The 13549-nt window shown below is 32.9% G+C and overlaps 1 protein-coding gene across 1 annotated transcript; it reads right to left on the reverse strand.

Moving 5' to 3' along the window:
- Positions 1 to 8230: 8230 nt before the first annotated feature.
- Positions 8231 to 9707, reverse strand: LOC100787592 (transcription factor MYB41). Its single transcript, XM_014764661.3, has 3 exons — positions 9438 to 9707; positions 9068 to 9197; positions 8231 to 8939 (listed from the first exon to the last, which is right to left on the reverse strand). The coding sequence occupies exons 1-3, from the start codon at positions 9568 to 9570 to the stop codon at positions 8231 to 8233; spliced, it is 972 nt and encodes a 323-aa protein (XP_014620147.1). The 5' UTR covers positions 9571 to 9707.
- Positions 9708 to 13549: the final 3842 nt, after the last annotated feature.

Consider the following 13549-nt stretch of genomic DNA (forward strand, 5'->3'; position numbering starts at 1 on the left):
TCTCTGGTAATTGATTACCAAAAGGCAGTAATCGATTACTAGTAGCCAACATTGTTTTCAAATTGATTTATAAAGTTGTAATCGATTACCATAATCATGTAATCGATTACCAATGTTTTAAAATGTTATATTTCAAATTTCAAGAATCACAACTTGTGATAAAACATTTTCAAATCATTTCAAACTTGTGCAATCGATTACACAATACTTGTAATCGATTACCAGTGTTTCTAAATGATGGTTTTCTAATTTAAACATGAAAAGTCACATCTGTTGATGTGTAATCGATTACCAGTGACTTACTTTGAAAAATAAATTACCAAAAGTCATAATTCTTAAAGTGACTAGTTTTCTGAAGATTTTTTAAGTGTCACAACTTTTAAGCGACTAGTTTTCAAAAAGAGTCAACTTTTTAGTGACTAGTTTTCACAAAAGTCACAACTCTTGAAGTGACTAGTTTTGAAGAAATTGCCAAGAGTCACAACTTTTAACTTAAGTTATCAAATGACAATAAATATGTGACCATGGCACGAATTTTAAAGAGAGAACTTTCAGATTTCTTTCATTCATTCAAAACATTCTTCTAAGAGTTTTTTTTCAATATTTTCTTTATTCAAGAAAAGTTCATTGGCCAAAAACTTGTGTTATTTTTCTTCTTCATTCCTTCTCTCTCTTGCTAGAAGAATTCAAAGGACTAATTGCCTGAAAATTCTTTTGATTCATTCTTTCTCCTTCTTGACAAAATATTTTAAAGGACTAACCGTCTGAGATATCTTCTATTTCTTACAAAAGATTTCAAAGGACTAACCGCCTGAGATATCTTTTGTATCCCCATCACAGAGAATTCAAGGGACTAACCACCTAAGAATTCTTTGTCTTAACACATTGGAGGGTACATCCTTTGTGGTACAAGTAGAGGGTACATCTACTTGGGTTGTTATACTGAGAACACGAGATGGTACATCTCTTGTGGATCAGTTCAAGTGGAGGGTACATCCACTTAGTTGTTCAAAGAGAACAAGGGAGGATACATCCCTTATGGATCTTTGCTTGTAAAGGATTTTACAAGGTTATTGGAAATCTCAAGAACCGATGGTTGCTTGGGGACTGGACGTAGGCACGGGTTGTGGCCGAACCAGTATAAATCTTGTGTTTGTCTTCTTCTTCCCTACACTCTTTATCTTTCTGCTGTGTACTTTTATTTTCGCTTTACTTTTATCTAAGTTATTATTTTTGTTCTTTACTTCCTCATAACTTAGTAGTAAAGCCTAATTGAATCTTGTAATATTAAGAAGGATAATTTTTTAATTAGTCAAGACACATTAATAATTAATTCAACCCTCCCTTTTTAATTATTTTGAGGCCACTTGATCCAACAATCTTGACCTATACCACGTGAGATTCTAGAAAATCGTATGCCTTTGCCGTTCCATCTAGTGAAATGTAATATGTTAGTGTCAAATACATTACCAAAAATAATGGACTTTGTTTGAGTGAGAAATTTTTGTTTACCTAGATGTAGGTGGATATGACGGTTGACGCTCAACATTTGGTTGAATGAATGACATGCGATACCATGCCGAAGACTGTAACAACATTGTACATCCTCCCATTTTTTGGATGTGGGATAAATAACCCTACATATTTCTTTGTACAAATGTGCTAAACATGTGAAATCCCAACTGTATCGGCTAGCCCGATCAAGATATGCTAACTGGGGTAGATACATCAAATGAACTCTATTCCCTAACTTGTTTGACAACAAATCCACATTGGTGCATTCTCTGGGGGAACAACACCTATATATTCTGTGCACATTTATTCCCAATCATAATATGTTGGACCAGTAACTGGTTTTCCATCAATGCATAAACCCAGTTGAAGAGAAACACCTTCCAATGTGATTATGCATTCACCAACAAGAAGATAAAATATGTGTAACTCAGGTTTCCACCTTTCAACCAAAGCAGTCACTAAAACATCGTCGATTTTAACTTGTTCGAGCTTTGCAACATCTGAAAACCCAGCTTGAACAAAAAATGTTCAATTCTAGAATCTAGAGAAGGCATAACCTGAGCATATGACTGAATTACATCATCTGTTACCTATAGAAATCAAAATAATATCAACATCATTATTTGTGAATCATAACATAATTATCATTCCTATTTTTCCCCTAATTATCAACCTCGATCTATATGTCCGTCGCACAAACCCTAACCTTAGTATATTAATTGATCAATGGACACTAAAGGTCACCTTAACCCTAGATCATAAACCCTTAACTTTGACCCCATACCATACACTTAAGAGGAGATAAAGCTTCTTTTCTTTGATCTTTCTTCTTTTCTTTTTCTTTTTCTCTCACTCACGGGTTCACAACTTCATCTTTATTTATTCACATCAGGAAATCCAATGTTTCAGATCCTCATTTATGCACATCAAGGAATCCAATGCTTTAAACCCTAACCTTAGTATATTAACTGATCCATGGATACTAAAAGTCACCCTAACCCTAGGTCTTAAACCCTTAACTCTGACCCGGACCATACACTTAAGAGGATACAAAACTTATTTTCTTTATCTTTCTTCTTTTCTTCTTTTTCTGTCACTCATGGGTTCACAACTTCATCCTCATTTATTCACATCAGGTAGTAAGAAGAGACAAAACTTATTTTCTTTATCTCTATTACTTTCTTTCAACTTTGCAAACACAAACCCTTTGTCATATTTCTTTTTCTATTACACAACATGTCTTCCTACAAACCCTTTCTCATATTTCTTTTTCTATTACACAACATGTCTTCCTCATTTGTCAAATGGTTAGTGTAATACAATAGTCAAATAATCAAAACAAATGAAGGGGATACGTTTCAATACCCTCACCCATTGTTCTTTCAAACAAAACGAGGCCTCACACTTGAAGCCTTGAAAATTAAAACCCATGAAAGGCTTTGTCTTCAATCACTGAACCAAGCATGTGATATTTCATTTTGATACCCAGAAGTAGTAGGGCACGAAATGCTCAAGTTTATAGCAGTGCAACTTGTTGACGACGAAGATGTCAAAGTTATGATTTCTGTTATTCTCCAAAGTGAGCTTCTTCAATGTTGCTAATTGTATGCAAATATCGAGCTACATACACTTCCCACCCCAAACCCTTAACCAGTACCTCATCAACCATAAGATTATCCTCAATTCCCTTTTTTTGACCCATTTTTGATGCAACTTAAGACACTTTTGCTTTAACCCAACCACAACGAAATTTATTTGAACCAAACACATATTCTTTTACCCAACTTCTTTCTGCATCATTTTCCACCAATATTTTAGACTCACAAACATTTGATGCTACTGAGGACCAACCTCACTCATACCTGAGCACCCCTGCAGTAAAGCCTACCTCATTAACCTAATTAAATGAGTCTGAGTTTATAGTAGAGCCTGACTTACCTAACAAAGAACTCAGTCCCTTTAGTGAGGATGAAGACGAAGTTCTACACAATCAACCCTAAGAGGAAGATGATGTGGAAGAAGTTGTGCCTGTTTCACCAATAACAACCATACCACCATACTACATGCCATACATACATGCAAAATTTTGAAGAATCTAATTTTCAAGATTCTGAATACGACCATAGCTTGGATTGCGAAGAAGTCCAATATACGGGGGACTCTCTTTGAAGGGATGTGTTTTCTGACAAAACAAGAAGTACAACATGCTTTGCGACAGTAACATGTGACCAAAGGAGCTAACTATAAGACATAACTATTGAACCCAACAAAGCTAATTGTCATTTGTGATGACGATAGTTGTGCTTGGAGGTGGAGGGCTTCTTACATCCTTGCAAGTAAGCAATGGGAAATAAGAAAGCTCCGTGAATTCCATACATGTTCAAACCCTTCAATCTCACAAGATCATGCAAAGCTGTCGTATTTGCTCATCAGTGAAAGCATCCATAACTTGATTGAAACAATCCATCAACTTCAGTGTCAACCTTGATAGCACACATAAAAAATCATGAAGGATACACCACCACACTGCAAAGCATGGTTGGCAAAGAAAAAAGGCCATTAAAAACATCTACGACATCGGGGAAAGATTGTACCACGATTTATCGAGATTGTTGCAAGCTATGCAACAATTTCTTCCTAGTATGATCGTGGAGAAGGAAACACTCTTAATGCCACCATAAGGAGGTCAAGTAGTAAAGGGTTTTGTGATGTTCCATAGTCTTTTGTGGTGTTTCAGACTGTGTATTAATGAGTTTCAATATTGCAAGCCCGTGGTTCTGATTGATGGAACATGGTTGTACGATAAGTACAAGGGGCCCTCCTAGTGGCAGTTGCACAAGATGGCAACAATAAAATCCTTCCAATAGCCTTTGCTGTTGTCGAGAGTGAATCAATGAGAACATGACTCTTCTTCCTCCAAAATTGAAAAAGGCATGTTACCCTATAACATGGTCTGTGTTTGATTTCAGACATGCACAAGTAAATAAAAAGTGCCTACTCAAGATGTGATAGTGGATAGACGACACAAAATTTTGCATTCGACACATTGCACAAAATTGCATGAGGAGGTACAAGAACAATGCCATCAAAAAACTAATTATCAATATGAATGAGTGTCAAACTTCTTTCTCTTCATATTAAATATCACTTCATTTATATTATTCACAATATTGAAATTGTATGTTTATAACTACTTAGCATATGTAAGGACAAAGCCTATGTTCAATCACTGCTACAACATTCTGAGTGAGGAAACAAATGCTAACCAGGCAATTAATTGGCTCAACGAGATTCCGCGAGAAAAATGGACTCTTGCATGGGATGGTGGCCGATGATGGAGGCATATGACCACTAATCTTGCTGAGTCGATTAATTTAGTAATCAAGATATCAAGAAATCTGCCAATAGGTGCACTAGTAAAATCAACATATCTAAGGTGTAATGCATTGTTCAACAAAAGAGGGAGAGAAGCAGCAACAATGCTTGCATCTGGCCAAGTTTATACGCAAGTACTAAACAAGGTCATTGAAGACGCACAGAGAAAGGCAAACGCTCACACTGTTCGTGAGTTTGATGGACGTGACACATAGTTCTTGGTCTAGGAGACCATAAGCCCAAGATAGGTTCAACTTGCTGGAGATTTCACGATCAGGTTGGATGAAAGGTGGTGTGACTGTGACAAATTCAAGAAATTGTACATGCCTTGTTCTTATGTTGTTGTTGCTTGTAAGAAATGATCACCATAAGTACACGAACTACATACATCTTGTGTATACATTGGAAAATGTCTCCAACGTATATAGATGATTGTTTGGAGAATTGCGCAACGAAGCGTATTGACCACCTTGTCACAAGCCAATGATCTGCCTCGAACCAGACAAGAAAAAAAAATTTGAAGGTCGTCTTGTCTCTTCTCGTATTTATACTAAAATGGATATCCGAAAACCGGGTCAACTAAAGCAATGTTCTATATGGCGCTTTCCCAGACCATTCAAAGAAAAATTGCCCCCCATCATGTAAGCTTAAGCCAACAACGTTGAATTTATATCATATTCTTTGTATTTTAAAAATTTTGTTGTATTGTTTCAAATTTAAATATTTTAGTGCAATTCAACTTGTTGTTGTATTTTTTTAATCTTATTTTGCTCATTTAATTTTCTAACTAAAACAAAATAAAATTAATAAGTATGAAAATATATGATTACTTAAAAATACATGCATTTTTATTGAAAAAATATATTAGATAAGTAAGAAAATTAATAAAGATATGATGTAAATCATAACAAGGAAAATTTAAAATGTTTTTTTTAATGTTTTTCCATATGATAGTTATAAATAAAAATATTTATCTAAATTTTAATACAATATAAATAATATGAAATTATATTTTTATAAATATTTAACTAAATTATATTTATATTGAGTATTAAAATATATGCATTTTTCTTAAATATTATTCTAGATAAATTATATTTTTTTATAAATTAATATATATAAATCAGGAAAGTAAAAAAATTAAAACAAAACAAACCGTTAATTTTGAAAAAAAAAACTGTAAGAATTTTTTTATAAAAAACAAAAAAAATAATAAAAAAACAAAAAAAACATAATTCTCATTTTGAACTGAGAAAAAAAACTCTTTATAAAATCAGTTCTCCAGGAACTTATTTTATAGTGTAAAAAAAAAAAACTGCAGATGAGAAATTGGTTCGGGGGATCGATTTCTCACCATAAATAATATTTTGTATCACTAGTGTAAATATTTTTTGAATTATATTATTTAGATAAATATATATATTTTTTATTGTTGGGGGTGAAAATTCCATTGATCAACTCTAGCTCACATAGAAGCAATCTCTACACCTAACCCAGCAAAAATATTGGATGTAACTCAAGACAAAGTTCTTGCTAATCCATTGTGGACAATATGATAAAAAAGTTGGCATCATGGAAGGGCAAACAATAAATCTTTGGAGCACAAATTGTGTTGATTAATTTTGTTCCATCTAGTCTCCTGTTGTTTTTCTTCTCCTTCTTCAAGGCACCAAAATGTGTGTTGAAGACCTTGGTCAAACAACAAAGGAATTTCTTATAGTCTAGAATTGATGATTGTCTTAAATTAAATTCCATGAGAAAGTTAGGAGAAAATGTGTTAGGCTAAATATAAAAGGTTGTTTGGGTATAAAATGTTTGGACGTATTTAATGAGTCTATTGGGTAAGTGTAGATGGAGATTCTTGGTAGACAAAAATGAAATTTGGTACATAATGACATTCAACTTTTATGGTGACTCGAACACAGTTTCTAATTGTCAAATTTAGAACTCTAAGATTGCTTCAAATTGGCGGAGGGGCTTATATGCACTAGACCATGACAATGCATCTTGTTCTTTGTGGTTCAACGGGGGTGTAGTAAGACAAGTTACAAACGAATCTACGGTTTTATACTGCCACAATAATCGGATAAGAAATATATATACCATTAAATCTCAATTTCCTTGGTTGTTTCAAGTTGCTTTAAGTAAATTGTTTTGATTGCAAAAATGAGAATATAAAGAGGGATGAATATGTGTGGGAGTGGAAATGGTGGCTCCCATTATTTGTATGGGAGGAACAAATACTAGAATGAACTTAAAGACTTGATGTGTATTTCTCTTTGCAGGGTGGAAAGGGATTATAGGATGTGGAAAGAAGATGTTTCACATGTCTACACAGTTAAATCTAACTTAGCTTCGATATCACCAAGATATAGTCCTATCCAATCCTAGAGGGTGTTTTTAAATGTCTTTGGAAATATTTTATCCCAACAAAGTTATTGCCATTGAGTTAGACATTGCTTTGACTACCTACACGTGTGCAACTATCTTAAAAAGGTGTTATGTTTAGACCCTTACAGTATTAGTCGTGTTTTTTGCTTCTTTCATGAAAAAGTACATAAAATTTAATTTCTTTAATTTTCAATGTCCAATTTCTGACAAGGTATGATCTCACATATATATACTCTTGGATAGGATTTCTTGTGGACTGCATCATGTAGGTTTTGAACATTATACTCAACATGATGTTTTTGTAAAAGGAAAACAATTTTCATTTCTCTTTAGACTTGATTGACCACTCCCCTCCCTCTCCCTTTTCAATCTATTTTCTTTCAACCAAACTTAAGAAACTCAAGGCCCAAGGTGCTCTAACTCAAGGAGGTTCCATTTCTTCATCAAGTTTCCAACTCTAATGCTTTAGGTGAGATCCAGTTTGGCAATATGGAGGGGGTTTGCCTCCCTTGCCTCTGTCTCAAACTCTGCCATCGATCTCACTAGGGTTAAAAAATGGGTGTTCATCCTTGCCCCAAACATGGGTAGGGTTAGCCCCATCCTCACCTTGTTATTCTTTCTTTCGAGATTTACATCATTGAATCATGAACAGTTACGTAAGAAAATTTGATATCACACTTTAATTGAAAATCTTAAAGCTCAGTTTATGGGTCTTCTCTTTAGTTATATGATACTCAATTTTTTCACTTATAATCGATGTAAGATTTCAATCGCATTTGATTTTATTATTACAACACTTATTTTTTATTTTTTATTTATTATCAGTGTAAAGATTTTTTTTTCATTCTAATTCATTTTTTTAGATATTTAGAGATTTCCACAAATAAAATAAATAAAGGAAACCTCACGAATTAGAAAGATTTAGAAATCCTTTCAAATCTTTGAGACATTACAAAAAAATATCAGCAATGTCATCCAAACTCTCTGGAATTTCAAACTCGAACAAGTCACTAAAAAAGCTATCCCTCTCTTCGTCCGTGCCACTTCTTACATAGTTGGATGATGAATTCAACCGGTTTGGACTTGACACAGGCGTAGGCAGAACCGAATCACACTCCATGTTTTGGTTTGCATTGTTCAGAGAGTGCACCAAAGCATCATGGTTCCCTGACAAACCAACTTGGTTTTGTTGCAAAACAAGGTTCTCATCACCCGAAGGAGAACTTGAACAGCTCAAGTTTGCCACGGTGCCCGAGAAGACTTCCACATTGTTTGTCTGAGTAGTAGGCATTTGAAATTGAAACTGTGCTGAGTCTAATGATGGTGGGGTGGTAACTTGGTTTTGTACATAATTGTGTGAAGCCAAATTTGGGTTCTCATCATTGTTGATTGTTGATAGAAGAGAGGCAGTGGAAGCCAGCTTTAGTAACCCTTGGTTCATCAAAGCTTGGGCACGTAATAAGCCTTGCATGTTCAAAAGGGAGGGTTTCCCGAACACTGACCTTAAAATAGAGGACATGTCAAGTAGGTCAAGGCGTGGGGTGTGTGTGACTGGGTCAATTCCCATTCGAAGTAGCCTCTTCCTAATGTGGGTGTTCCAATAGTTTTTTATTTCGTTGTCGGTTCTTCCTGGTAACCTTGATGCTATAGCTGACCATCTAAATAAGCCGTTCATAAATTAACCATATTGATTAGCAATTAGTATAAAACAACCTCATATTGAAGCTTAATTTTTTAAATGATAAGGATTGTGATAAATGAAGGAAAATGGTCATAGACTTCTTACTTGTTACCCAAGATACTGTGCAACTGAATGATGATATCTTCTTCTTCTAAGGAGAATCTTCCTCTCTTTATATCGGGTCTAAGGTAATTTGTCCATCGAAGGCGGCAACTCTTGCCACACCTTTTTAGGCCTGTAATTAAGTAACATAATCAATAAGTTAGTATCTATTAACTTCTTAAAATCATATCCATGGAAAATCACATCACACAGAACCAAATTAATAGCTATAAATTGATCAACATGGTTTACATCTTTTTGAAACAAAAATGATAATTTTGATCTATTAAAAATAACGTGACACACATCAAATATATCTTTCCTATATCAAAACACTGGGGAAGGGTAGGGAAAAGGAAATTATAACAGATACCAGCATTTTTAGGGAGGGATCGCCAATTGCCTGGTCCATGAAACTGAATGTAGTTGGTGAGTTTAAGATCTTCCTCTGGTGTCCATGGACCCTTCTTGAGTCCATTCTTGTCACAGCAAGGAACTCTTCCCATTTTCAAACTATATAGATGAAAAGTGAAGCGGAAGCACGGTGCAGAATGGTTGGTTCCAAAAAGCCTAAAGCTAGGATAGCTTAATATGTCTTATCACAAAACTATAGAAATAGGGTTCTGACTTCTGATACACAGAAAGTGAACTTCTGCTGCTTGTCGTGATGGCTGAGAAGACCAGTGTTTTTATAGCAGTGTTAGATTGTTCCAAGTCAAAAGGATTTGGCGCCGGCCATGTGACACATGTCTCTCTCTCAGCGATGATACGCTTGATCGTATCTGCTGTATACGTGTAAAATACATACATACAGTATATTGCATTGACAATTTACAGTTATATAAGTCATGCATTGATATTTCTACATAAAAAAAAAAGAGCATTACTATATGCTAAGAACATTACTAATGGTTACATATCATTGGTTAAATCATAAATTAAAGAATAAGAAAAAAGGGAAAGTTTGATGGAAATCATGCCTAAAATAATGAATACATAAGCTTCGTGCAATTCGTTTCGTACTATCCAATATTTCCCAAAAAAAACAATGCCTCACTTTTTTAATGCAAGGACTAATTTTGATGGTATAATAACTATAAGTCATTGCCTTGGAATTGAAACATAAAAGGAAACACCCAAAGATAGAAGTTATTAAGAAATATTTAAATCTCACATGGATTATAGACACAATATCAAAATAAAATATATAAATAAGGATTAATCTTAATATTAAGATAAAATATAAGTAGAAAAAAAATTATCATATAAATTAATTTTGAAGGTTGAATACCCACGTTCTAAGAGAAGAAGTAGAATATAGTATCACTATTTAATATATGACTTTTAACAGTATTTTTTTCCCAATACTTAATAAAAATATTGTTAAAAATCTTTGGTAGCATAAAAAAATATTATCAAATTATGAATAAATATTACTAATATATTCTTGTAATATGTTATCAAATGTGTATAATCCATTTTACTAAAGTATAAAAATATCATAAACAAACTTTAACAACATAAACTATGCACAATATTTAATAAAATGTCACAAAAATATATTAGTAATATTTATTTATAATTTAATAATATTTTTTTTGAATGTTGTCAAAGTTTGTAGCAACATTTTTATTAAGTGTTAAAGATAAAAAAAAAATATTAGTAAAGTTTACATGTTTATGTGCAGCAGTGTATTCTTTCTAGATTTTCAGTTACATCCATATATCTACTAGGTTTGTGGCATTGGCACATGAACCGTGGCACGTGACATTAGGAGGACAGAAGGGGGTTAATGAAATTCAAAACTGATAAGGACATACCAGTGAAGAAATCAGGTTGAGAAAACGATTTTTGAACTTTTGAGTTTGATTTTTGTATGTATTTTGCGGAATAGTGGACGGTACGGTTGTTATGTCCTCTTAACAACGTTGTTATGTTCTCTTTCATTACACTGCTTCGTTGGGGTTTCGTTTGACTAAAGTTGTTTATATGTCAAACTTTTACAAGGGTGTGAAGGGAAGAGTTGAGAGAAAGCAAAAACAAAGCTTAAATTTTTACATGGATTAAGGGTCAATGTAAATGATGGTAGAGACCAAACCGATAGGTAACATACTAACATTGGTAAGTATAAGGGTTAAGGGAAATACTTATGTCTCTACCAATCATTATTGGAGAGAAAAATGTGCAACAAAGTAAATTATATATATTGTAAAATGAACATCTTTTTTCTTCATTTTTCTTTCTTTTGATTCTGATGTATGCGTGGCGTTGGTCAGAAAAATGGCCCCCTTTGCTCACAAACTTTCCCCCCCTCATTTGCATTTCAATTCTATTAATTTTGTTTTTGCTAAACAAAACATTCCTTACTTAACGAAAAATAATTAATTCCTTGCGCTAAACAAAACATTCCTTACTTAATTAGCTAGTATTTGATTTTGGTAGTTTTGTCCATCCTCGAAATTTTGACTTTTTTCTTTGTTATTCAAATTATACAATGTATAATATTATTGGGTGAGGATGTGTTACCTTCTTGAACAAATGTCCATGAATAAGAGACCAATTTTCCATGGTAGTACTAATAGGGACCTCTCTAACGAGTAAAACAAAATCCATGACAGGTGTCATTAACCTTTTCCACAAATGAAGTCAGCGATATCTCATTTTATTTTGTTCTTCGCAGCAAGCAAGGTGCAGGTTGCTTAATATGCTACCTAGCTTGCATCCCTGGCAATGGCATCATGTATTCAAAATACTTTGAAAATCAGGTGCCAAAATTCATCAACCCTCCATCTAACACTGCATGATTTAAGTCAAATGCTATTTTAGTTTTCATTCTTTTTCTCCTTTCATTAAAAAAATATATTAGAATATTGTTGTTGAGATTACACTCAAACGTCAGTTCCATTTTTACTAGGGTGTTTATAGGAATGAGTTATATTCACATGCATGATAAATAACTTATTATAATATGTTTGCCTCCTTGTTTTGCATCTATAGGACATGTATTATGCCCAACTCTATTTTTAATCAATGCAATTTTTCTTAAAAAGAAATCGGAAACAATTGCTATTGTGAGAGATGCATTCTCCAAATCAGAAATATGTATGATCTTGCTTCTCTTTTCGGGCCCGAATTATTAGTTGTGTCGTGCGGAACTGGGTAACAACATTTTTTTTAAACTTTGGCCCAAATTTATATTTAAATTAATTACTTAATCATAGACATTGAAGATCACATAACCTGCTCGAGGTAATTACTTGGCGCAATATAAAAAAACTTGATGACGATTGGCTTCCCTGAAATAGTGATCTACCATCCCTTTGATGTTGACTACATTAAGTTCATTATATGGATACTGTGTTATTTTATTGGTGTATGGTTTCCTAAACTCCAACAAACTTTGAATCTTTCATGTTTTTGTTTTGTTAATTTGTTCCAAGCACTATGTTGCATAGACGCATGTGTTTTCAATTACTCCAATAAAATATAGTAAGTGATTGTTTCTATCTCAAGCTACATGGCCCATGTCTCTCACGTCTTAAGCTTATACTGGTTGTGAAAGAAAAATTTGTGTTCATAACACATACAGAGAAATAAAAATGAATCTCTATTTTACATTTTAATCATATTAAAATAGATAAAACAGTAAAATTGTATCTATTAATCAAATTTTTAAGTATGAAAATTATTTAATAATGTAAAAACTCTACATGACTTCACATTGAGATTAACTTTTATTATCAATCTCTTGATGAGCAGAAAGTAAAACAATCCTTTTAAAATATTTTGGTGATTGTGTAATGAAAGAAGAAGAAAAGAAAGTGGTGACTCAAGTCAACTTTTGTGACTCAAATTTTTCAAACGGGTTGAACTTTGTTTGTTTCTATCAGTTACTTGCTTGTAGCACTTTCAAATTTGAAACAAATTTGACCAGGCAAAATTGAATTTGTTGTTTTATTTTAACAAACTGCAACGTGAACCTACGTTGCCTTTCACCAAAATAATTTATATATTATTTTACATTCTTATTAGTACTAGCAAATAATATAATAGTATTTCACTTGAAATTAATTAATTACTTGATTATATTAAATTTTTTAATTTAATAATCAAATATTAAAATTAATTTTTTAATAAAAATTAAAACATTCATTTGTGTAATCCTTATAGGTTTAATGCTAAGCTAGTAACATATTAATCAAATTAATATATTAATTAAGATATGTTGGGATTCAATCAATCAATGTAAGTTGATTCTAACAGACAATCATCTATTATAATCACATGTTTTCTATCCATGTAGAAATTACCGCATAAAAATGAATAAAATTCCACTGGGTTCTCATACTAAAAAGAAAACTAAATGGAGAAGCGTACCTGGATTAACCACAATGAAATGATGAAAGGTTGAATAAGGATCAAGATTAGTTCTATAATCTTCCAAATATAGAGAGCCTTTTGGTTCCTTCTCTGAAATTTCTCTTC

Source organism: Glycine max, chromosome 12, assembly GCF_000004515.6.
Source record: "Glycine max cultivar Williams 82 chromosome 12, Glycine_max_v4.0, whole genome shotgun sequence".
NCBI lineage: Eukaryota > Viridiplantae > Streptophyta > Magnoliopsida > Fabales > Fabaceae > Glycine > Glycine max.

Bases quoted from the DNA above. Each gene is read 5' to 3' on its own strand.
- LOC100787592 (XM_014764661.3), bottom strand. From the start codon at position 9,570: ATGGGAAGAGTTCCTTGCTGTGACAAGAATGGACTCAAGAAGGGTCCA. The intron at 9,198-9,437 runs GTATCTGTTATA...ACTTAATTACAG, and splicing joins ATCCCTCCCTAAAAATGCTG to GCCTAAAAAGGTGTGGCAAG. The intron at 8,940-9,067 runs GTAAGAAGTCTA...CGGCTTATTTAG, and splicing joins CACAGTATCTTGGGTAACAA to ATGGTCAGCTATAGCATCAA.